This window comes from Oryzias melastigma, linkage group LG23 (genome assembly GCF_002922805.2).
Source record: "Oryzias melastigma strain HK-1 linkage group LG23, ASM292280v2, whole genome shotgun sequence".
In the NCBI taxonomy this organism is placed as follows: Eukaryota; Metazoa; Chordata; class Actinopteri; order Beloniformes; family Adrianichthyidae; genus Oryzias; species Oryzias melastigma.
This window is the reverse complement of record NC_050534.1, coordinates 21,202,836-21,226,459: the sequence shown is the minus strand read 5'-3', so window position 1 is coordinate 21,226,459 and position 23,624 is coordinate 21,202,836. Positions and strand designations below refer to the sequence as shown.

The 23,624-nt window shown below is 39.9% G+C and overlaps 2 protein-coding genes across 3 annotated transcripts; one reads left to right on the top strand and one right to left on the bottom strand.

The window, feature by feature from the left end:
* Window positions 1-528: 528 nt before the first annotated feature.
* slc35e3 (solute carrier family 35 member E3) lies at window positions 529-8,810 on the bottom strand. Its single transcript, XM_024288436.2, has 8 exons — window positions 8,538-8,810; window positions 5,238-5,673; window positions 5,056-5,166; window positions 4,915-4,974; window positions 3,576-3,674; window positions 3,101-3,183; window positions 1,619-1,703; window positions 529-1,549 (listed from the first exon to the last, which is right to left on the bottom strand). Exons 2-8 carry the CDS (start codon window positions 5,625-5,627, stop codon window positions 1,448-1,450), a joined length of 930 nt encoding a protein of 309 aa, XP_024144204.1. The 5' UTR covers window positions 5,628-5,673; window positions 8,538-8,810; the 3' UTR covers window positions 529-1,447.
* A 370-nt stretch (window positions 8,811-9,180) lies between these two features.
* nup107 (nucleoporin 107) lies at window positions 9,181-22,335 on the top strand. 2 transcript variants are annotated; one of them, XM_024288423.1, is made up of 27 exons: window positions 9,205-9,325; window positions 10,948-10,990; window positions 11,534-11,613; window positions 11,724-11,819; window positions 11,890-11,984; window positions 12,064-12,199; window positions 12,801-12,904; window positions 12,978-13,093; window positions 13,161-13,209; window positions 13,286-13,357; window positions 14,513-14,601; window positions 14,669-14,744; window positions 14,812-14,925; window positions 15,004-15,094; window positions 15,460-15,539; window positions 15,611-15,670; window positions 15,743-15,888; window positions 17,056-17,104; window positions 17,190-17,259; window positions 17,357-17,472; window positions 17,544-17,840; window positions 18,821-18,923; window positions 18,992-19,152; window positions 19,224-19,349; window positions 21,685-21,798; window positions 21,907-22,074; window positions 22,153-22,335. In XM_024288423.1, the coding sequence occupies exons 2-27, from the start codon at window positions 10,956-10,958 to the stop codon at window positions 22,258-22,260; spliced, it is 2,751 nt and encodes a 916-aa protein (XP_024144191.1). In that variant the 5' UTR covers window positions 9,205-9,325; window positions 10,948-10,955; the 3' UTR covers window positions 22,261-22,335. The 2 variants fall into 2 exon arrangements, with proteins under 2 accessions (XP_024144184.1, XP_024144191.1); XM_024288416.1 differs by lacking the exon at window positions 10,948-10,990 and having other exon boundaries at window positions 9,181-9,325.
* The last annotated feature ends 1,289 nt before the right edge of the window (window positions 22,336-23,624 follow it).

The window sequence follows — 23,624 nt, the reverse complement described above, 5'->3', positions numbered from 1 at the left end:
TTTGTAGAATTCCAGATTTACTTTGATAAAAATCTGAACACTTACAAATATCTTTTAAAATTTAAGATTAGTCCAGAAACTTTATTTTAAATATATGTTGTAACACATCTATTCCACTTCCTCTGTCTCCATGTTTTGGATTTATTTTTCATTTCTCCTCCTCTCACCTGAAGGCATCATTTGTCTATCTGGGAATTTTAATGTAATTTTCTTTTTGTGCTTTACTGCTGCATCCCAAATTATTGTTTATTTTGTAAGAAATTTGGGAATACCTTTAATTAAAACAGAAAAACTGATTTATGACCATTTAGTTAATTTATTTGTAGTTGAATTGGGTTCATATTATTGCATGTAAACAGGTTGCATTTAATTGGTAAACATTTATTTTTCTTGTATAGTTTAACTATTAATACAGATATTTTTTATGTTTTTGGAATAGAACTCATTTTTTATATTAAATATTGATTTTAAAGTTGATTTTGTTCATTCATTAATAACTTTAGAAGAAAAAGTCTGACAGCAGAAACATACATTTTTCAGCAGTTTATTTATCAGCTTTACATTTTGTAAACAATAACATCCTAAACAATCCCAGATGGAGCGAACTGAGAACCGTCTCCGGGTATTGAGGAATAAAATAGACCTAATCTTAAGGTTTTGCTTCAACTAAAATAACTGATCTAGTTGTGAAAACTGATCAGAATAAATGAAAACATTAAAACAACTCAAACAAAAGAATAAAAAAATGAGGAAATACAAATAGGCAGCAATGAAAAATTGGACTATTGTAGGAAAAAAAAATACATTTTTCATTACTGAGTCACTTTAGAGAAACTTTGGAAGCTTTCAGTCATATTTTTAAAAAAGATTAAAAGAATAAATCATCATTTCATCTTTGAGTTTTTGTTTTTCTTAATTTAAAAACCAGAACCTTTTAAAATGAGGCCAAGATTCCCTTTAATCGTTTATTAAAATGTTCAAATAAAACACATTTAGACTTTTTATTTGAAAAGAAAAACTTGAAAATATTGGATGATTTTATAGAAAGCCACTGATTTATGTTTTATTTTTTTATAAATCATGTCCTCTAAACAATCCAGATGTTGCTCATCTCAACATTCTGAGTAATCATTGAGTTTAATGGTTTTGTTTAAACATTTATCACTACAGCAGATCTGATTTAGACATTTTAAGACAGAAATGGGATGTTTACACATTTGTTCTTTTGGCTCACTAAGATCATTTTTTCCTGCAGAGACAAGTGCTCCTGAACTTCAGCAAACTGAACCTTCTCCTCCTGAAAACTCTAAAACTCCAGCCCAGCTGTCAGCTTGATGACACTTTCCTTCGTCTAAAAGACTCTTGAAGTAAAAAAAGGTAAAAATCTTATAAAAAGTCTGTGCAGAAGTCACTGAACGGCTGCGCGGTCGGTCTCCGGCGATGGATCCTACGGCCTCTGAGCCAGCCGGCTCTTCCCCTCCTCCTGCTCGGCCAGCTTGAAGTGGGTGTAGGACAGGATCCCCGCCAGCGTGCAGAGGATCCCCAACGCCTGACGCAGAGGAGACAGGCTGAAGAAACAGAAGACAAGAACGGCGCCGATCCAGGAGGAGAGGCTCACCTGGTTGAGGGACAGCGGGTCGTGGAAGAGCAGGTATCCTCCAACCAGAGTGATGCAGAACTTGAAATGGCCAAACATGTTGTAGCTGAGAGGAGGAGGAGTTAGGGAGGCAACAGAGACTTTAAAGGGAGTTTAAAAAAAGAACAAATAAACTACTGAGAAAAATCATAAAAAATATAATCTCTCACATTTCAAACATTTAAAAAAATAACATTGAAAAAAATCAATAAAAATAAAAATCCTCTTAAACCTCGCACTTTCATTCCCACTTTAAAGTTTTTTAAAATCCCAAAGAGTAGACTGGCCACGCCCACATCCATTTACTCCCAACCGAATGAAGTCAATTCAGTCACCATTTTTGTAATGCAGATGCTGCCATGTTGGAGCCAGAGGATGTCAGTCAGTAAGAAAGCAGTGAATAGTCTGAGTCGGTCAGAGTTTCTATGGCTACCACTCTGGCCAATCAGGAGTGAGCTTGTTGGAAGGCCACACCCCTACCCGCTTAAAAACTGACTACACTAAATCTGTCAAACAAACGGACATATTTAGCTCCACCTACTTTAATTGATTGGTCAGTTTATAGAAAAAATAAAATAAAAATGCATTAAACTAGATTATTTTAGATTAAATTATATTTGATTAAATTACATTAAATTATAATAGATTACATTAGAATAAATTAAAATAGATTAAATAAATTTAATTAATTAATTTTAAATTAAATTAGAATATATGAAATTGAATTCAATTAGATTATCTTAGATTAAACTGCACTAGACTGAGACACTAGACAAGACTAGAGTTGACCAGATTAGATTAGATTAAATTAGTTTAGATTAGACTGGATTACTTTGAATAACTCAGAATAAAACATATTTAAAAAATGAGGATTATCAAGAAGATGTAAAAAAAGAAGCAGAGCAATAGTGGTTATTCTGTGAAAATTTAAACCTGACGAGTCAGTTGGACTTTAACTTTTTGTGGTCTAGAATCAGCGTCCCGTCAATGTTTTCAGAGCTCGACGAGGACGTCTCCTGGTCCTCATGAAAGATGCTAACAGCGACAGTTTCTCCAGTAACGTCTCTTAAACGCTGGACTGAGAGAAGTTCAGGATTCAGACCGGATTAAGACTCTTTAAAAATAACAGCAATAAAAAAAAACTCTGGAACAATGAACTAAAGATAGATGATTGCAGGGTGGAGATGATGCTCCAAAGGAAACATCAAACCAAAGTGTGAAGGGGTGGAGTGTTCATGATGTGGGCTTGGAATGATTTAAATTCGACCAAAACAAGAAAAAAAAAAAAAAAAAATCAGGTTGTTCTGAAAGTGACAAAAGACGCGTAAAAAGTGTTTCTTTAAGAACATTGAAAGAAGTTCTTCCTAGTTAAATAAAGTTCTTCAGATCTTTCAGAACCTTCTGGAAGGAGTCATCTCCTGAACCAGGAGGAACCTGAGCTTCTGGATGAACTAAAGAGGATACGTGACCGCCGAGGTGTTTCCTATGATCCAGTAGATGGACAGGTTGACCAGGAACGCCACCACACCTGAGAACAGCACCGTCAGCTGGACAGAAAGAGAATGACACTTTTAAAAAGGGGAGCAGCTTCACCCTGGAAACCTCGTCTTTAAACGGCCTGTTTCTGAAGTTTAACAGAGGAAAACACTTTTTACCACGAACTTCTGTCTGACATCAAAATTAGGTATTTTTTACTCCAATTAATCTTGGAAATTAATAACCTGATTAATTTATCAAATATTTAGATCCAAATTATATAAAGTGAATGTGAAAGCTACGCCTACTGCAGGGTAATGTGAAAGCCACGCCCCCTGCAGGGCAATGTGAAAACCCCGCCTCCTCCAAGTAAATATAAAAACCCGCCCCCTGCAGATAAATATGAGAGCCACGCCCCCTGCAGGTGAATGTGTTGTTCAGGTGCCGAGAGAGAGAGTCTGACCAGAGCGGGCAGAGACCACGGTCCAAAAATTCCTCCGTCTCCGGTCAGTGGCTCGAACAGAGGAATGATGGCGAGCAGGAAGCCCGACGACAGTGGAGCCTGAAACGACAGTTGGGTTAACGCCACGCGCCCGTTCTTCACACTGCTCTGAGGCTCCGCCCACTAACCCACAGTCCCCATAAAGCATTTCAAAGGAAATAGAACTGAGGGACTGCAAAAACTGGGAAAAGTCTTCTCATTCCAGGTTTATCCTTTGACCTCTCGTCAGCGCTCTGAGCTGCTACCATACTTTCTACCACAGACATATTACTACGACTGTCAACCAGGGCGCACCCATCCCAGTCAGCCCCGACCACATCGCGCCAACCCGGGCAGGGACTGGGGGAGCGCTCTGTGGCGACGTTGGCTACCCACTGACCCGTTAATAAACACGGAGCGATGAGTCTAACAATTTGTGTAAATCTCACTCTGTGTGTAGATTCTCAAACATTAGTCAGGTTTGTATTGCGTTTCCTAAATAATGTCTATATTTATTTATGGAAAAGTTTGAAGTCTGTTGCACTTTGTACAAAAACAATAATACCACGACCTGGATCTGATTTTGTGATGATTACAGTTTTTTCCTTCTAAAATAAGACCAAAATGAAGCGTTTTATGGTCATTTTACTGCATCTCCTGACATGTCCAATATGGCGTCGTTCTTTACGTATCTTGGACAATGGTAACAGGCTCGCATAGTATCTCTAGCAATTAATTTCATTGATAAAGACTAAGAGGAAAACCAGCTTTTCAAATTCTCCTTGTGTTTCCATGTTAATCATCAATTCTTTCTTTTTTGTTTTTACAAAGAAAACAGACCAAAGAAAATAATATCTCTTTGGGTAAATAGAACAATAAGAATATTATGAGTTATTAACGTTATCATTCACACAGGTGGAGCTTCTGATAATGCTCCTCAGATACGGCTAATAATTAACATGAAGGAACAGACGACGTCTTCAGACCAAAAGTGGAGCAGAAGTTACTGTTTATCAGCAGTTTTCAGAGATTCAGGGATTGAGACTAAGAAGAAAGTTTGAGTTCCACCTCATACTAGAAGAAGAAAATTCTTTGCTGAAAGCTAAAGAGTTTCAGGATGAAACGGAGAGTTGAGCTGGAACATGTTCTGCGACTAACAGATCTCAGATGTTTTCATTCTAATGACAAAAGTCATAAGTAGACCAGTTCCAGAGTTGAGTTTTGCAAGAATACTTTACCAAAAGAAGCAACAAATTCCATTGTGCCTCAACAACTAAACAACATTTGTTCTTCAGGTTCAGACGTGAGGACGGACTCGTACCTGATAGTACAGGAGCTGCATGGAGTTCACCTGAAGCTCGTGCTGTTTGGCCCCCACCCACTGAGAAACAAAAGCAAACACTCGTCACTCCTGTCATTTTCTCAAAAACATTATCCCGTCCGCCGGCGCCGCTCTACGCACCACTTGGTAAAGGGAGGTCACCAGAACGCCCAGCGTGGCGAACACCGTCCCCAGCAGGTTGAACCGCACATCGTAGTAGGAGTTCAAAATCACCCCCAGAGTTATGGGTACCTGGAGGGACAAAAGAGCTTAAAGATGGACCCCCTCATAATCTCGGCAGGGACAGGGACGGATTTCCTTACCAGCGTGAATTTGATCTTGGTGGAGAAGCTCTTCTTGTAGTAGGTGGTCTGGATGAGGATGATGACCGGCGTGGTCATGGCCTTGGCCAGCTGGTAAGTTCCTATGGAGTTATTCTGCAGTGACAGGTTGGTGAAGGCCACGAATCCGCAGAAGCTGAGGGCCAACCACACAATCCTACGTACTGGGAGGCTTTTGGGGGAGAAAATGTCCATTTTTTGGCAGATGAAGAGTCCCAGCCAGGTGACCAAGAAGTGGACGAGCGTTAGCGTCATGTTAGGGAAGCCATAGTGCACATAGATCCATTTGTTGATGAAGACGATGCAGATGGAGGACAGGAGGTTGACCAGCAGGCAGGTGGCGATGCGCCTGTTAGCTGAGAAACTCAACATTGTTCCGGATGTTTCAGAACTCAACTCTCTGTACTTGGCTCCTAAACTGTGGACAGAAACAAAAGCTGAAATTAAATTTCGCTTAATTTTAAAAAAGTCAGTTGTCACACACTTGGATGTGTGAAATTTGTTCTTCACATCTGATCCCTCTCCTGGGGGAGTGGTGAGTTGCAGACACAGTTGCCCTCTTGAACCATTGGGTGGTTTAACCCCCCAATCCAACCCCTTAATGCCAAGTCTCAAGCAGGGAGACCCTGGGTTCCATTTTTAGAGTCTTTGGTATGACTTGGCCGGGATTTAAACTCATAGAGTGTCCGCCCCAAGACCTTCCAGTCTTAGGGCGGACACTCTATGACAAGGCCACTGAGCTGGCAACCCCATTTCATAACCCTACCTCCACAAAAGCAATTCTACCCACTCTCCCATGGAGCTTCAGCAAAAACAGGCTGTGCAACCTTTGATCACAAAAAAAAGTTTTGGTCTGTTGGATGCAGCAGAACTCAACTATACTAGCTACCAGAGTGCTAGCAACTACCACCTGAACCTAAAGACAGGGTGTTAGGGTAACTTCTTGTCAAGCAGCTTTTAGTCTTGTCTCTTGTTGTACGCATTCCCTAAGCAAGCTGTCAGTCTCTCTGTATCACCAGCTATGAGCTCCATTCTGATAGCAGAAATCCCACTTCTGACACCAGACACTCAAATAAAATCAATTCAGACGCTTATTTTCTTTCTTTTTTTCCTGAGTCCCCCATGTTGGACCCCAACACACTCTCATCCCCAACTCATCACATATTGACGTTTCACTAAGAACCCCTCTCCTTCTCTTTTTGACGGTCAGGTGTTCCCATCCTTTCACATATTGACGTGCTGACTGTTCGTAAAATCAAGGGTCCGCAAACCTCAGGACATGGTACCGGATGTGGTACTGGACGCGGACTTGTCCTCCGGATGTGGACTAGTCATCTGGATGTGGACTGGTCCTCCAGACGCGTCCAGTACTGGTACCCAAACCCAGTACTGGTACTCTAACCCGGTACTGGTACTCTAACCCGGTACTGGGTCCAAACTGGTACCAGATGTGGTAACAGACCAGAACTGGTAACAGACACAGTGCCAAGCGTGAACCGGTACCAGGTTAACCGGACATGGCACTGAACCTGAACTGCAAACAGATGAGGTAACGGACCTGAACTGGTAACGGACCTGAACTGGTAACAGACGCTGTGCCAAGCACAAACCGATACCGGGTTAGGGTACTGGTTCTAGGTTAGGGTACCAGTACGCTCCGCGTCTCCACACTGGACCAGTTCCTGACGCGGACTGGTCATCCGGATGTGGACTGGACGTCCAGACGCAGCCAGCATCGGTACCAATCAAGAGTGAGCTTGTTGGAAAGCCACACTAGGGCTGCACGATACAAGGAAAACTTCTAATGTGCAATATTTGTTATTGTGATATTGATCGCTAATATCGCACATCAGAAGTTTTCCTTGTACATCATTTTCATTTATTCTGCAACTGTTTTATTTAAGACAGTAGAAGTCAACGTAACTTCAATGAGATTCCAAATGACACTCATCTACATAGGAGGAGCGCATCTCCTGTGTCTCAGTGTCTGGTGGTTGGTCAAATGCGTTAGGAGGTTTGTTTGGTGAATGTGACGTCACCGGGTCGTTTTAGCATGTCTGTAAACATTTAAGGTAACCTTTGATGGGAGTTTACGCTATCTGTTGTGATATTACACTGGCTGATATTGTGGTACATTTTCGATTTATTGTGCAGGCCTACTCCCCTCCCCTACACTGTCAATCAAACATTTGGACCAACAGGCTCCACCTACTTTTACTGAGGCATCTGAATGGTCAGTTTATAACTTAAATAACTCAAACTTCAAAAACATGTTTAAAAAAAGAGCAAGAATGGTTATTCTGACTAATAGAATGACTGAGTAATAATTATTTATTTCTCTAGAGAAGTCTATGGTTCCAACAGACACTTCCTGTTTGGAACGCCAGGGGGGAGGAGTCACGCCGTCCAGTTATTATTCAATTTTTTTCACCTTTTGTTTTTGCTTTTAAATATATTTCTATTTTATGGCATGAATAATAACAGAAAAGTATTTAATCTAAATCTGATTTTGGCTAATATGGCTTCCTTTCAAAATAAAAGACTTCCTGTGCCTCATAGGTTCTTCCCATAGTCTCCCAAATAGTATAAACATTATTTTTTTTAGGGACGGTAAAACACACAGCCTTTGGATTTAGTGACATGTCTTTATCTTACAGTTCCAGGAGGAATTAAAACCTAATGATTATTAATCAAACCAATACGAATAAAGTATTTTTTTTAAAGTTATGGGCACTAAGGAGGGATAAAATGGGGTTCCGGTTCTTCCTCATTCAATTCATCTATTGCAAACCAATAAAACCCAAACACTGAGTAACAATCATTTCATTAAAAATGCATGAATATAATTCGTCTCTTATTTATTTTAAAAGGACAAAAATGTTGTTTCTTTTATTGGAAATCCAGAGTAACACTTAGAAATAAGATCTGCATTAAGTGGTTCTGATAAAAATTCTAACTCTAAGAGGCTGACTCCCTACATGTAAATATTATAACAAAATTCAAGACTTTTTCATTGTTAGAAAAATTTCTGATTGCCTGACCTGTTGTAAAAAGAACAGGTAAAGGATAAAATGGGATGTTTCTACAGCAGAACCTGCGATTAAACTCGTTAAAACCGAACATACGCGGTTCTTTTATTCTGAAATCCCGCACCAGACCCTGGTCTGGTCTGGTCGGCGGGATCCAGATGAAGTTGCGGTTCAAATCCGCTTCTATCTGATGAGTGACCTCTCTGTGCGGCCGCCTCCGCTCAGACCCTGCCACGCAGTGGGAAAAGTTTACCTGGGGTCTCCATCTTCCCGCGGGTCAAAGTGACCCTCCTGCTTCGTCGGGGATCCGCCTGCGCGGGTCGATCCGACCTCTGAGGTGTCCAGCAGCCGCCGCTGGCCGTGAGGATTCCCCTTCCCGCTGCTCCAAACGGCTGAGGGTTCTACAACCGGACCACGAACCGTCCCGTGTTCCTGCTTCAGCTGAGCTGCGTGAACCGATCCCGCAACAGCGGCAGCTAACGGAGCGGAGGGCAGAGCACAGATCGTCTATTGGGAGGAGGTCTCACTCCGACCATAACTCCATCTGACCTTTTAAAAAAATACTTTCATTTTATCTAGCTTAATTTCCATTCCTTATTTATTAATTGCACATCAAAAAAAAATATATTTTTCAACATTTTTTCCCTTTAAATTCAGATTTATTCTTCCTCACATTGCAGTAACTTTTAAAATGTTTTTTTCTAAATATATTCTTTCGTAATTTTGAAAATTATAAAAATCTAAAGTAAAAGTATTGCCAAAAAAGTGTACATTAATATTGAAAATATTATCCTTCTATTTCTTTGTTAAATATTTAAATGCGTGTATTTGATTTATTTTGTTTTATTATTTTATTTTATTTTATTTTAATCAAAACATTTTTTAATCTTGTCCAGGGTGTAATCTCATGGTGAACTCTGGGGGGCAGCAGTGAGCTGCCAGGTCTTCAGATTGATGGTAAATTTCAAAACAAGAAGAAGAAAGACCACAGAGGAAGAAAACATCGCGGAGCGGGAATCAGTAGCTCTCCAGCATGGACTGGTAAAGCACGTTCATGTTTTGTGTAATTAACTGAACCAGCTTTTAAACTTGGATCTGTTCACATTTGTGCGGTTCGGTTGTTCCGTTTCCGATTGTTTGTTGCCTCCCGGAAACGTTACGAGAGTCCGTGTAGCAAAGGATGCTAACGCCGCTGCTAGTCGGCTAAGTTGATTGGCGTCTTCACTCAAACTGATAAATGTGAGGTTTAGTTAAGCTGAGGAACATTCGGACACAAATTAAGTTGACATTTCGTATTTTTTAGAAGCGATAAATGTTTTGGTTCGATACAGTTTTTAGATATTAAAGAAAAACTTTAAAGCAAAAGTCTTTACTCAACGAAACACTTAGAGGTTAGTTGAACAGAATCACACAGATTTTTAGCCATTTTGACGTTGATACTGTTTTTATTTTCTCTGGATGGTTTACATCAATATCAATTCTTTTTTCATCTCATATTGGCTTAATAGATAGATAGATATCTTTGTCATTGTCTCAGGTACAATGAAATTAAAAAATGCCTCCTGGTCAGTCCAACATTCATACTTCAAATCAGCCCATGGTAAAAACTTACTACTAAAGTAATAATACACAAAGAAGGTGCTGGTAAGTAAAACCTGGACATTTAAACAATTTAAAAAAATGTTAATTGATAAAAATAAACGGGATACTCGGTAGGTGTTAAAAATGTTAAAAACCAGAGCAAAAATAATAAATATGAGAAAAACGTCGACTTAGTCCCAGTTTACAGGAAGAGCTACAGGTTTAATACTTCCTCGCCACTTTTAACAGGTTTATTGCATTCAGGTAGAAACTGAGGACTTTTCCAGGTGGACAAAACTATTTATGGTTTTCTATTTTGTATTAAGTCATACAGCTGTTTAGCAATAAAGAGAACCCCACTAACCCACTTTAATTTTGCCCTTGTTAGAATAAAATTGCATTGCAAGATGATATTAAACTAATGATGGAACTAAGACAGGTTTCTAAAGCAGTGTGACTGAGAATGCACCTATATTGATACTTTTTGCCATCCTATTTAGAGGATCCATCATCATTATTAACCTTGAGTGTCCTAGGTCAGAGGTCTCCAACCTTTAACTCTGAAAGAGTCATTCCAGGTTATTTCTCACTGACTACGACTCAGTAAAAGCCACAAAGTTTTCCTTCACCCTTTAAAAAAAATAGAAGCTGATTTGTATTTATGTTATTATGATCTTCATTTTTATAAATAAAACATAAAAACTAAAAGAAAACTTAAATTTTAAAAGCTTATGACAAAAGTTCACGTGAGTTTCTTTCAAAATAAAAGACCCTGCCACATATGATCATCTCAATGCAACACATGCACTGGTAGCAAGTGTAATGTCGCCAGTGAATAAGTAAAAATACAGATAATTTTACTGTTGTGGTATCAAATGTAAATTTAACAAACAAAAATGAACCTTGAGTTAGTGCTTATTACAAAAATTTGTCAAAATGTTGTCGTTTGACTTGTGGTGCTGTCCTTCAACTGTTTTTTTATCAGTAGGTTTTTTTTTAACTTTTTTCTTTACTCCTTTCTCAATTTTATTTTAGAGTTACTTTTTAAAATGTAAAATGTTTTGTTTTTTTTTTTAAACTAGAGAGCCACATGGAGAGAGAAAAAAGCCACGAGTTGCTCCGAAGGTTTGTCCTAGGTTTATAATTCCTCAGGACGTGTCCCATAAATTGGAGATAAAATAAGCTATTTGTGACTATTTAACTGAGGTCTATGCCTCCTATTTAGGATACTTGTCAGGTAGTTTGCTTTAAATATCTGTAGGTCGTACACATTTACAGCTTTAGGAGCTAAGAAACTACAAAGTTCAAGTCAGAAGTTGCTTCTCAGTTTGAAATTGCATGTTTTTCTGATTTTTTTAATCCAAACTTTTAGTGTAAAATGAATAAAATGGGAAGAAAATATTGTTGACAGTGGGGTACCGATTAGAACAAAGCTGAAAAATCTCTGCATGTTGTGCCAAGGTGGTCAAATATTTAACAGACTTTCTTCAGTTGAGTCTAAAAAGCACATTTGTTTCCAGATATCAGTATTTGATCAGTTCTAGTTTGTGTTGGACGTGGAAACTTAAAGAAAATATTTTAAAAAATCCTGCTTTTGAAATGATTGAATTGAGAAAATTTGGCTACAAAAGTCAGATATGTTTCTGTTTTTCTCTCGTTGACCTCTAGGGGTCAGAATGAGCTTCCGTCTCCGGTGGTCCGAGAGGAGGAGGTGACGGTTGCAGCCAGGAGGAGGAAGAAGGTGGCCTGTATCCTCCACAGCTGTGTGTTCATGTCCGTTTGTTTTGTAGAAGTACGCATTGGTGTTTACAATGTCATATCGGGACAGTTTTTGGTTCTTCCTGACTCTTGGCCTCAGTCCCGTCGCCTGGTGGTGCCAGCCCCATCGTTTCCACGGCAACGCCAGCCCGCCCGCTGCTGATCAACACTCCCGCCTCGTTGTTCAGACAGGCCGGTAAGACGCTCTCACACGTGTCAGAGCTGCAGCTTCGAGCGTCTTCCCACCTCACGTCTCTGCCTCTCAGTCACCCCCAGGGTTCCAGTGACTTCCTCGCTTTTGGCGCCGGGAGGTCGAACGCCCCGATACACGCACACACCCAGAAACGTGCTCAGCAGTCTGGTGAGACGGAGACTCTCGTTAACGTTCAGGAGTAGCCGCCGTCAGCTGTCACTCAAACTCGTCCATTCACCCCGTCTAGAATTTAGACGACAGCGACTGGACCAACAGCTTCTACACCTCGCCCGCGTCCGGCCTGGAGAACACCAGCTTCTTCAAAGACGACGTGGCCAACCTGAGCTCCGCCCTGCTGAAGGAGGACGATCCAGGAGATGCAGGTGAGGAAAACAAACGGCTCTTACGCTGCGTTCACACCAAACGAGTATCAAGTTTGCTGCTCAGTGACGGGCGCTTTCAGCGGTACTTCTGTCTCTCTCTGACCCAGTTTGACGACTTGATCACCCATTACTCCGATGAGAGAAAAAATAAAAATAAGAGTAAAATTAAATGGAAAAAATTCATAAAGTTCAGGATAAAAACCGTGAGATTCCTCTCCATCTTGGATTTTGCTCCACAAGTGGATGACATCATCAACACGGCCAAAACTGAGTCTCTGATTGTTTGACGCAAGTTCTTCGCCAAAGTTCAGATATTTACTGGAGGAACAACACGTGAATCGCACTGCACCAAACAGAAGCAGAGATAGCTAAATAAAATAAATAAGCAGCTCACAACCCACAGCTAACATCAGTGTTGCAAAAAAAAAAAAGAAAAGGATCTCCTGCTGCTCTCAATGATGGCTAAGGATCGGGGGAACGGTCAAAACCTCATCATGGTTTCAGCATACCTTTTTGGATCCGTTTGTCCCTGAAAAAGAAAATTCTGCTCTCATTTTTATCAGTGTTTGTAACCGGTTTCTCCTCACTGCTTCCTCTGCAGCGGCTGTAAGTCTTTTCCCAGAATTCCTTGCCTCCTTCCTGAAGCACTCGTCCTCGGCGGTGTTTGAGCTGTTGGAGGACTATCAGAGCCTCTGTCAGGAGAAGGTGAAGCAGAGCGACGCTGTTCAGCAGGCGAGGTTCTGGAGGCGGTGCTGATCCGCTCTGCGTCATCTTTCAGGTGAACATCCTCCAGTCAGTGGTTCTGAGAGCCGGTCAGAACAGTAAAACCGCCGGGGTCCGCTGGCTGCTGCAGCAGGAGGACTGCACCTGGAGACTCGTCTCCTCGCTCTACAGGTACCGGCCGCTCCACCACAGCTCCTCTCCGTGTTCCACTCCACTCATGTGCTGTCTGGTTCTGCAGGGACCGGGTCCAGCTGGCGCTGGAAGATGACATCATGGCGGATCTGTCTGTGAGTGATGAAACGGACGAAGCTCAGTGTACAGACCAGAACCGGGCCCTGAGCTGTTCTGGGTTTGTGTGTCCAGGTTCCTGGTGAGAGCGAGAAGGTGGTGGTGGAGCAGCTGTTCCAGCGCGATGCCGTCATCCGACAGAGTCAGGTCAGGAGTTCTGCTGTTTGGATCAGTCTTTTTTGACCAACACTGAACAAAACTGAAGGTTTCATTTTTAAAATGATGAATTCTGGTTAATTTTAAGAACTTCTTAGAAGGCTAATTTAGGCTTTTTTTTTTTTTTTTAAGAATATTTTGGAGTTTAGCTAGTATTCCAGCTACATGCTAGCTGTTTTAGCTAATTTTGACCTTTTTTTGTTTTTAGACTATTTTGGAGTTCTGCTAATATTTCAGCTACATTCTAGCTGTTTTGGCTAATTTAGGTTTTTTCTGTTTTTTTTTTCAAGATATATTGAAGTTTACGTATTTTTTTTAGCTACATGCGAGCTGTTTTGGCTAAATTAGACATTTTCTTGAAAGATAATTTGGCATTTAGCTAACATTGTAACTTGCTATCCTCTTTAGCGTTTTAGCTATTAGCTTCAGCAATTTTAGCTTTTAGCTTTAATGATTTCAGTTATCAATTTCAGCATCATCCACATCAGCCTCTAGTTTTTTTATTGTGATCTTCTGACCGGGAACGCTTTCCAAATCTCTGCGTGTTTCTCTCCAAAATAAAAGTCACATTTAGAAAAAATATATAACAGGGAAACTGTCATAAGTGAAAAGTGGAATGTGGTTCAGTTTTTTAACCAAAAAAAAAGTGAATTCAGGAAAACAAATTCAGACTAATGTGAAGTTTTCTCACTCTGTTCTTAAATGGGTTTCATGGTAAAGAACCAGCTCGTTCCTCTGCATGTGTATCACCTGCATCAGAGCTGCTCTTGTTCTTTTAAAACATTTTTACTTTTTCAACATTTCTGTTTTTTTAGTTCAATCATGTTAAGAATCTAAATAGGAGTTCTATTGAAACCCCCAAAACATTAAGAAATATTTGATGTTCATATTTATAGGATCAACACAAGATGTTATAATCATGTTTAGCATTAAAGTCCCCCTATGACATTTTTTATTAAAAAAAACAAACGTTCTCAGTAGTGTTTTAATGATGATTATAAGGTTTTTAACCAAAATCCCATAACCTAAATATCTTTCAAAATCATGATCTGAAGCCTCTGTTTCCAAAATCTCCTTTGAGGGGGCGTGGCTTTTGTTGCTCCGCCCCTGACTTTGTGATTAACTCAAATTTCCGCTCCGTTGCAGCTGGTTGTTGATTGGTTGGAGAGCATCGCCAAAGATCAGATTGGAGAATTTTCAGACAATATTGAATATTACGCCAAGAACGTGTGCTGGTGAGTCTGCAGCCACCTTACGGTTTTTTAAGCCACGCCCCTTTTTAAGTACATGTTAACGTTACAGGGAGAACACTCTGCATGCTCTGAAGACGAGGAGGAAGAGCGGCGCCGCCTTCACGGTTCCTCTCGTCACGGAGCTGGTGAGTCAGAAACAAACGGGTCGGGTTTTGTCTTCAGAACCAAAGTAATGAATGTGTTTGGGCTCAGGATCCAGACGCTCCGCTGCGGCAACAGCGCCCCCTAGCAGACCTGGACCGAGAGGACGACGCTCGACTGCTGAAGAACCTGTTCTGTTTGATCCGAGCGGGGATGACGGACGAGGTACAGGAGTCCGGTGATGGAGTCACTTTTCTTTACAGAATTCCACAAAGGTTGTGTTTCCTCGTTGTGTGTTTGCAGGCTCAGAGGTTGTGTAAGCGCTGTGGTCAGGCCTGGAGAGCGGCCACGCTGGAAGGCTGGAAGCTCTACCACGACCCCAACATGACTTCAGGTAACGTGAGGGCTGCGTATCGCCAATCATTTCCAGAATTCCTCTCAGATCTGATTTTATTTATTTTTTTGTTCGATCCGTTCAATTCGGTAAGAAACAATAAAAAGGACGTTAAATTGCAGTTGATGAACTTGCGACACAACGAAAGGTGAACGTCGACTTTCATGGTTAGAAGTGAAATTAGAGACAGATTCTATTGATTCGAATGCTGATCATTTTCAAAAACCTGACAGGGATCGTGTTTTGGCTTAGAAAACCTTACGACAAAAGCCACGCCCACTTCAATGTCTCATCGGTTGTTTAGAGTCAAAGCATGAAGTTGGTTTTGATTTACCTCCATTTGACGCTCGGTCTTCTCCCTGCAGGCGGGTTGGAGCTGCAGCCCGTGGAAGGAAACCCTCAGAGGGGGATCTGGAAGGCGTGCTGCTGGCGGCTGGCCGAGGAGGTCGGCATCAGGAAGAACCGGCTGACCTCGGAGGAAAGGAGAGATGCTTTAAGCTGCTGTTTGTGTTTCAGGAGCAGCTGAACAGATACGAGCGAGCCATCTACGCCAGCCTGAGCGGGAACCTCAGACCGGTACGTGAAGGAGTCTGTGGGTCTGTGGGTCTGGTGGCTCCGACCGTCTTTAAGGTTGTTTCTGCCCGTCAGCTTCTGGCTGTGTGCGAGTCGTGGGAGGACTCCGTTTGGGCGTACTTCAGAGTCATGGTGGACTCGCTGGTGGAGAAGGACCTGCTGTCGTCTGGGATGGCCCACCAGGAGGTGGAGACGCTCCCGCGGGAATACCTGGAGGCCAAGTATGAAACCAAGACGTGTCCGAAAACTCTAGATTCAGGATCTCTCCACTGAAAATAAGATTATAGACTCAAAATTCACAATAAGTCAATTCTGGAAATGCGTTTTCACATTTTTGTACCAAAATTAAATTAGAAATATCAATTTTAAAAATTAAAATGTTTAAACAGAAATGCTGTTTCATTTTCACAATATAGAGGTGTCAGTTGACTCAAAAATAAAATTAAAAAGCATTTTCAGTTTTGACTTTTATTTTGAATTATGAGTCACAAACACCTCCATACAAGATCACTGATTTACAAACGAATATAGTCAAGTATAAATACATATAATGTTTAGATCAGAGGATGTTCGGTTCACAAAGAGGATGATGATTGACTGACAGCAATTTTATTAAGTATACTGTATTTATTTCTTTTTGATGCCTCACAATCTACAACATTTTGTTCAAGATCGACTATGTAAGGAATTGTTTTAAAAAATCTTCAATCAATGTTATTATGTCTCTAAAATTCAGAATTATGTTAAATTAAACTAAATGCACTACTGTTTACCATGTGTAGAAAAATCTTTGAAGTAAAATGCTTGCGATATTTTTTTAAGTAAAACTTTAAGGTGTTAATGAGAAAAATAGACTGAAGTTCAGTTTTAGGGCTGATCAAATCAATTGATTGATTGGAATTGATCTAATCTTAATAGATCAATAATCGATCCATTAAAGTAGAGATCGATCCAACGTATAATGCTAAAGCCTGTTAGCTTAATGCTAACGTATAATGGGATTTCCAATAGGACGGCTAATGCTAACGGTCGACCTAAACATACATTACCAACATCTTTATAAACTCACAGGTATGAATTTTCCAAAATCTTTTAAGGAAATATTTTTAAGGTAACTATTTGTGGTCTAAAGCAACATTTTTTGCTCATACTTTTCTTTCTTCTTCTGGAATAAGATGTAATGCTACAGTTCAGTCGCCACCTAGTGGCCAAACTGAAACGCCCTCCAGGAGAAGCAGAACAATTGTTGGAGCTTCTCCATATGAGAATACAGACATATTTATGACTAAATATGAGAATTAAGACATATTTTAATTTGATACAACCATTCAGAAATGTATAAGAAATAGTAAGAATGGTGGGTTGATCTACTGTCCCTCTGTCCTCAGCTGGACCATGGAAAAGGTGTTTGAGGAGCTTCAAGCTTCAGAGTCAAAGGTTCGACTCGGTTCAAATGACTTTTGAGGCTAAAATCCAAACCCTGAAGACCATAACTCTGTTTTTCATTCTCCTGTGTCCTCAGAGGGTCCTGGATGAGACTAAAGAGCATTACCACGTCATCCAGAAGTTTATCATTCTGGGAGACCTGGATGGTAAGGATAGCAATAAAATAAAATGATCTGGAGGGCCGGATCCGGCCCCCGGGCCTTGACTTTGACACGTGCTGTAGAACATCTGTGTCTCCATCAGGTCTTTTGGAGGAGTTTTCTGATTGGCTGACGGCCTCAAAGCCCCTCCCCTTCCACCTGCTGCGTTTCATGACTCACCTGGTGCTGTTTTTCCGCTCTCTGGGTTTGGCTTTGAAGGTAAGCTAGTCAGCATCTTTCAGAGTCATTTCCTGCGGCTTCCTTTCGATGACATCATCTGTGTTTGTCAGGAGGAGGTGTGTGTCGACGTGCTGAAGGCGTACGTCTCCCTCCTTGTCCGGGACCAGCACAACGACCTGGTGGCGAGCTACGTGGGCCAGCTCCCCGCCGAGCTCGCCACCGCTCAGTACGCCGATTTCTTAGAGACGGTCACGCAGCCGGAGCTGCGGCCGCGGTGCCTGCAGCTCGCCAGGGAGGCGGGGCTGGACGTATCCGCCATAACCAAGTTGGTGGTGGAAACGGTCCGAGAACGCGACGAGACCGAGTTCACGCATCACAGTCAGGCGCTGGAAACGGGAACCACGAAGGTAAAAACACGAAAATGAACAAAAATTGAGTTTATAGATGAAGAATGTTTTTTTTTATTTCAGTTTAACCAAATTGTTTTTTGTAATTCTTTTTTCTTACTGTACCTCTGAGTGGAAATTTCCTGCCCCCCATATATTAAAAAACTCACAAAAATGAGCTAATACCTGGTACTCGGTAAACAAAAAATGATGACATCACAGCGGGAGAAACCATTAAATAAAAGAAAGTAAAAAGAAAAGGATCTAGACCCTCATACCACCAGTTTAAGTCTACACCCAAAGATTTGTTGACCTTTGATCTCGAAGAAGAAGGTGCTTATTTTATTTTTTTAAATCACCTTCAGCACCATGTCCAAATTTAAATTCCTCCTAGAGATTTCAGTCTATGGCTATCTAACTACTTGAGCATAATTTGGAAGCTACTTGGTAAAAAATGTTGAAATTAGAAGTTTTAAATTTTGATTAGCTTTAGCATGGCGAGTTTGCTAAATTTGCTAATCGAGAGTTGCTAAGCGAAAGTATAACATTGCTGGTTCAAGCAGAACGAAATGATATAACATATGGACAAAAAACATCTGTTGCTAAGGAAATCCAACAGTTTACTTTTACCGATTCTTCTGAAACTAACAACGATGTGTTTGTCACCTCCAGGCGACTAAAAAATAAAATGGTTGCTATGGAGATAAACCAATAGAAAAGCTGCCATTTTGAGAAAAAAAATTAAAATGATTTTTTCTGACTAGGATAGCAGAGGGGGAGGGGCATGTAGCAGCTGCTCAGCCAATGAGAGTGGGTTAAAAGGAGGTAGTGGGGGAGGGTAACATATGAGGCCTCTCAGGAATTCAATTTTTAGATGAGATAAATCCATTGTGGTTAAAACGCTTTTGATCTTAAGCTCTAAGGCACTCAAAGTTTTAACCGATCTAAACCGAATAAACATAATGAAAAGCTCGAAGTGACGTGAATCTGTGCTCTGATAGGAGGATCAAAAGAAGATTGACGTCATCGATTGGCTGCTGTTTGATCCCGCCCATCGAGCCGAGGCCCTCAAGCAGTCCAACGCCATCATGAGGAAATTTCTCGGTACTTTCCCGAAATCTTGATGACTCCGCATACGGGCTGCTGTTCTGAATCCACTTCCTGCCTTCCAGCTCTGCAGAAACACGATGCAGCCAAAGCCGTCTTCTCCAAGGTCCCCGAAGATTCAATGAGGGAGATTTACTCGCAGTGGACGGGGGTCGGTCAGACCACGCCCCTTCCTGCCGAGGACGAGAATGCCATCAGGGAGCACCTGTGCATCAGAGCTTACCTGGTCTGTCACCTCTGCAGAAAACATCTGTGTTTGTGTTTAGGGGATGAACTGGATGGGATTGTTTCTGACAGGAAGCCCATGAGGCCTTCACCGACTGGTTCAGCCACAGCAGCTCCGCCCCCCAGAAGCCGCCGCCCGCCCCCGAGGCCAAGTTCACGGAAAAAGTGGCCAATGAGATGAAGGAGAAAGAGTACCAGGTACGCACACAAGTTCATCTTAGCACAGATGAGGATTGTTGTCAAATTACACGTTTCTGCACCAACCTGGAGCGTCACAGACGGGTTGTTGGTGTCGAGTCGAGTTCATGTGTGGAAAACCACAACCTTCATGTAGGAACGTCTGAGCTTTTCCATGGAAGTTCTGAGTTTTAAATGGTCATAGGTGTTAAATAATAAGAAGAAAGTTGAGAATTTAGAATTTATTTATTTACTAAATTTATTATTTTTTTCTCCTGAATTTCTGTCTAAATTTATTACTTACAATGCTGTAAATTTATGACTTTAATACACATAAATTTACAAGAAAAAAGTCACAAATGAACTAGAAAAACACTAAAGTTAAAGTTTTTTGGATCCTGCTGAAATATGAAGCTGTGGAACAGGGCCGCCCAAACTTTTTCGCTCAAATGAGATTGTGGTCGTCGGGCCAAATACAATATTTTATTTTTCATGTTGTGAAATAAAAGGAGAGAATAAAGAATATGGTTTAATGTATTTCTTTTGATTCTGTATTCATTAAGGTAACTCACATCAGTAAGAATAAAAAGTAAGTTACATTTGTCTTTGAAACTTTTAAGTATATTACAGCCGTAGAGTTTTGGAAAACCGTAGAGAATTAATGAGAAACAGGTAAGAGGTTTTAAACATTTAAACCTCAAAATATCCACCTGGACTTTTCTGCTAGTTTGACTCTGAAAGGTTAAAAAAATGTCCTACAAATGAGTGTCTTTGCCCCTTTTTCCAGAAGACAGTGTATTGTTGATATCTATCACGATTTTACATTTTTTTCTGTTTCATAATTGTGTTGGACTAATTTAAATAGTAAAAAAACACAAAAATCAAAATGTTATTTTTAGAGAGAAAAACAGAATATGAACATGAACAAAACGTTTTGTTTGTTAAAAGTTTAAATTTGTCCAGTATTAAATTATTTACAACAACATTTCTTTATTTTTCTCTCTAAATGTGCATAAATGTCAAATATCTCCAGGTGTTTTTGGTCACACAGGTTAGATGTGTCCTCTTTGACTCCTCAGAGGTCTTAGTGATGCTGCCAGTAATAAGTAATAAGCTAAATTTATTACTTTAATCTTATAAATTTACAACTTTAAATCTCGTACATTTTTATGAGGAAAAAAAGTTGTAAACTAATGAGATTCAAAGTCGTAAATTTACTAGAAAGAAGTTGTACAGTTACTGGAAAAACTTAAATTTATGAGATTAATAGTTGTAAATTTATGACTTAAAAAGTAATAAACTAAATTTATTTCTCTAGTCATGTAAATTTACAACTTTAAATCTCCTAATTTTTTATGAGAAAAAAACTTACATGAGAAAAAAAAAAAAAAAAAAANNNGGCATCTTTGCTTAGACTGCTGCCCCCGCGACCCGGTCCCGGATGAAGCGGAGGAAGATGGATGGATGGATGGAAAAAAACTTACAAACTTATGAAATTTAAAGTTGTACATTTACTGGAAAAAACTTGTAAATTTACTAGATTAAAAGTCGTAAATTTATGAATTAGAAAGTATTAGGCTAAGTTTATTACTTTAATCTTTTGAATTCATGACTTAAAATCTTGAAAATTTGCTAGAAAAAAAACTCATGAAGTTACGAGATGATTAATCATAAATTTACAAGAATAAAATTTGTAAATTTATGACCTAAAAAGTAATAGTCAAAATTTGTTATTTAAATCTCTTAAAAATATGGGAAAAAGTCACAAATTTACAAGATTAAAAGTTGTGTAATTTTCTTTTTATTGGTGGCCGTCATACTCTGTAACATCTGGTTCAAAATAATTAAAAAACACTTTATAAAGAACTGTATTGTTAAAATAAAAATACACAACTGTGTGCTGTGTTCCACAGTCTAAGCTCAATGGTTTGATCTCTGAGGAAAGAAACTGAACCCAAAAAATCAGGTTAATCCATGATTCTTAGCAGAGGATCAGATTAGGTGGAACATTTTGAGTCTTCTTTGATCCAGATTGGTTTTCTCTCCTGACTTTTCCAAAAAGCTGCTGCTGGTTGTTGTAGTTTTGCTGGATGTTCTCTCATCTGGATAATGTTCCTGCAGTTCAAACCGGGTCACTGCAACAACCCGTTCTTTATCGGCGCTGCCTGACTCTGGCTGCTGGGCATCAGTGGATAAAAGAGATCTTTTATCAGACATTGGATGATTTCTGGGTTTTCCCGGATTCATTTCTCTCTGTGTCACTGAAAGGTCCATCAGGTCACAGAAATGCTTTTCTAACCTTCGCAAACATTTACCGAACGCTCTAACCATCTTTTGGTGTTTGTGGTGATGTCAGGACGCCCTGAGCCTCTGGTCCTGTCGTCTGGACAACCTGACTGAAGACGTGAAGGAGAGGATCTACAACGTTCTGCTGTTTGTAGACGGAGGATGGATGGTCGACGACAGACAGGTTCCTGAAGTTTTTCTGCTTTATCCACAGTCAAAGTTGCAAAACTCAAACATCTGAATGCATGAAGTGTTGGTAAATGCTGGTCCAGATAAAATGGTTTGTTTGCAGGAGTCGGACGAAGACACAGAGCGAAGCCACCAGATGGCAGCGCTGCGTTCTCTGTGTCTGCCTCGCCTCACCTTCCTGCTCCTCAGCGTCCTGCAGAGCTCCTCCAGACACCAGGAGGCGCTGCGACTGGCGGACATCATCTCCTCCGACCAGCACCGCCTCTACCAGGTGAGCAGGTCTTCTTCTTCTTGAGCCGTTCTGGGAGCCGTCTCTGTGTTCTGATCTCCTCGAGTGTTTGTGCTTCAGGTTTTCTCCAAAGAGGAGCTGCGAAGGTTTCTGCAGAAACTGCGGGAGTCGTCTCTGGCTCTGCTGGACCGCGGTCTCGACCCGCTAGGCTACGAACTCAAGTCCTGACCTGAGAAGACTCGACGCCATGTGTTTTTGTTTCACTGCTGTTTTTTGGAAAAATAAAAAATGAACTTGTGCTAATGCTAGTGTGAATGCTTTTCACTGAAAGTAGTCGCTGAAAATGCAAAAACTATTTGTTAAAAATGTTAAATTTGTTAAAAGACTGAAAACTTCCTTAAAGAACTATGAAAGAGAGCTGAAGTTGACCTAATTTTCTGAAAAATTGTAATAAAATTTCTTAAACTAACCTAATACATTCCAATTGCTTAAATATCAGCTAAACTCCAAATTAGCCCAAAAACCCCAGTAGAACCATATTAGCCAAAAATGCTAGCTTGTTACTTTAATACCAGCTAAGCTCCAAAATATCCTAAAATTCCTCAGTAAACTAAATTAGTCAAAAACATTAGCTTGTTGCTGAAATAAAGGCTAAATTAGCCTATAAAAACTTTGGTAGATGACAAATTAGCCAAAAACGTAATCATGTTGCTAGTTTGAATGCTTTTTTATTGAAAGTAGTCGCTGAGGATGGTGAAGCTATTCCAAAAATCTTAAATTTGCCATAGACTGAAAATGCAGTTAAAGACCTATGAAAGAGTGCTGAGATTGACCTAAATTTCTGAAAAATGCTGAAGATCCTTAATATATGACAATTTCGCAAAAAAAATATTTAATGTGCTGCTTCAAAATGAGCAAAACTTCCCAAAAGACCTTAGTAGATGTCAAAATAGCTAAAAATTAAAAAAAAAGAGGAAATTGCTTAATTACTAGCTAAACTACCCAAAATTTCCTCAGTAAACTAAATTGGTAAGAATGTTGCTAAAATAAAAGCTAAACTCTAAATTAGCATAAAAACCTCAATAGATGACAAATTGGCCAAAAATGACTATATATAACGAAAAAATATCCATTGAATATATTTAAAGGTTTGTTGCTAATCTACATAAAATTTTGAAATTTGAAGACTTGCTCGATTATTTCATATGGGGCATATTTTATTAAACAAGAAACATTTATGAATACCAAAAGTACAAGCAGTAATGTTGTGAAAGACTGAAGGATTTGATACCAAGATTGATGAAATCACTGAGAATGTGATTGAGACAATTAGTGAAAAAACCCTACCTGTGTATTAATCCTTTTCATGTTAATAGAATGGCAAAAAATATTTTAATTTTAAAGACAACAATGTTACACATAAACCATATTCGTGGTGCTTCTCTTATGGTAAATTAAAAAATATTTGTTCTTAAAAGGAACAGTTAATGTGCTTTTGCTTATAATGAATTAAATATTGTCTTATCAACATTTTAAATCGATACAAGTATCACCAAATGAAATAACGAAGTGAAGTAACTTTATTTTTAAAT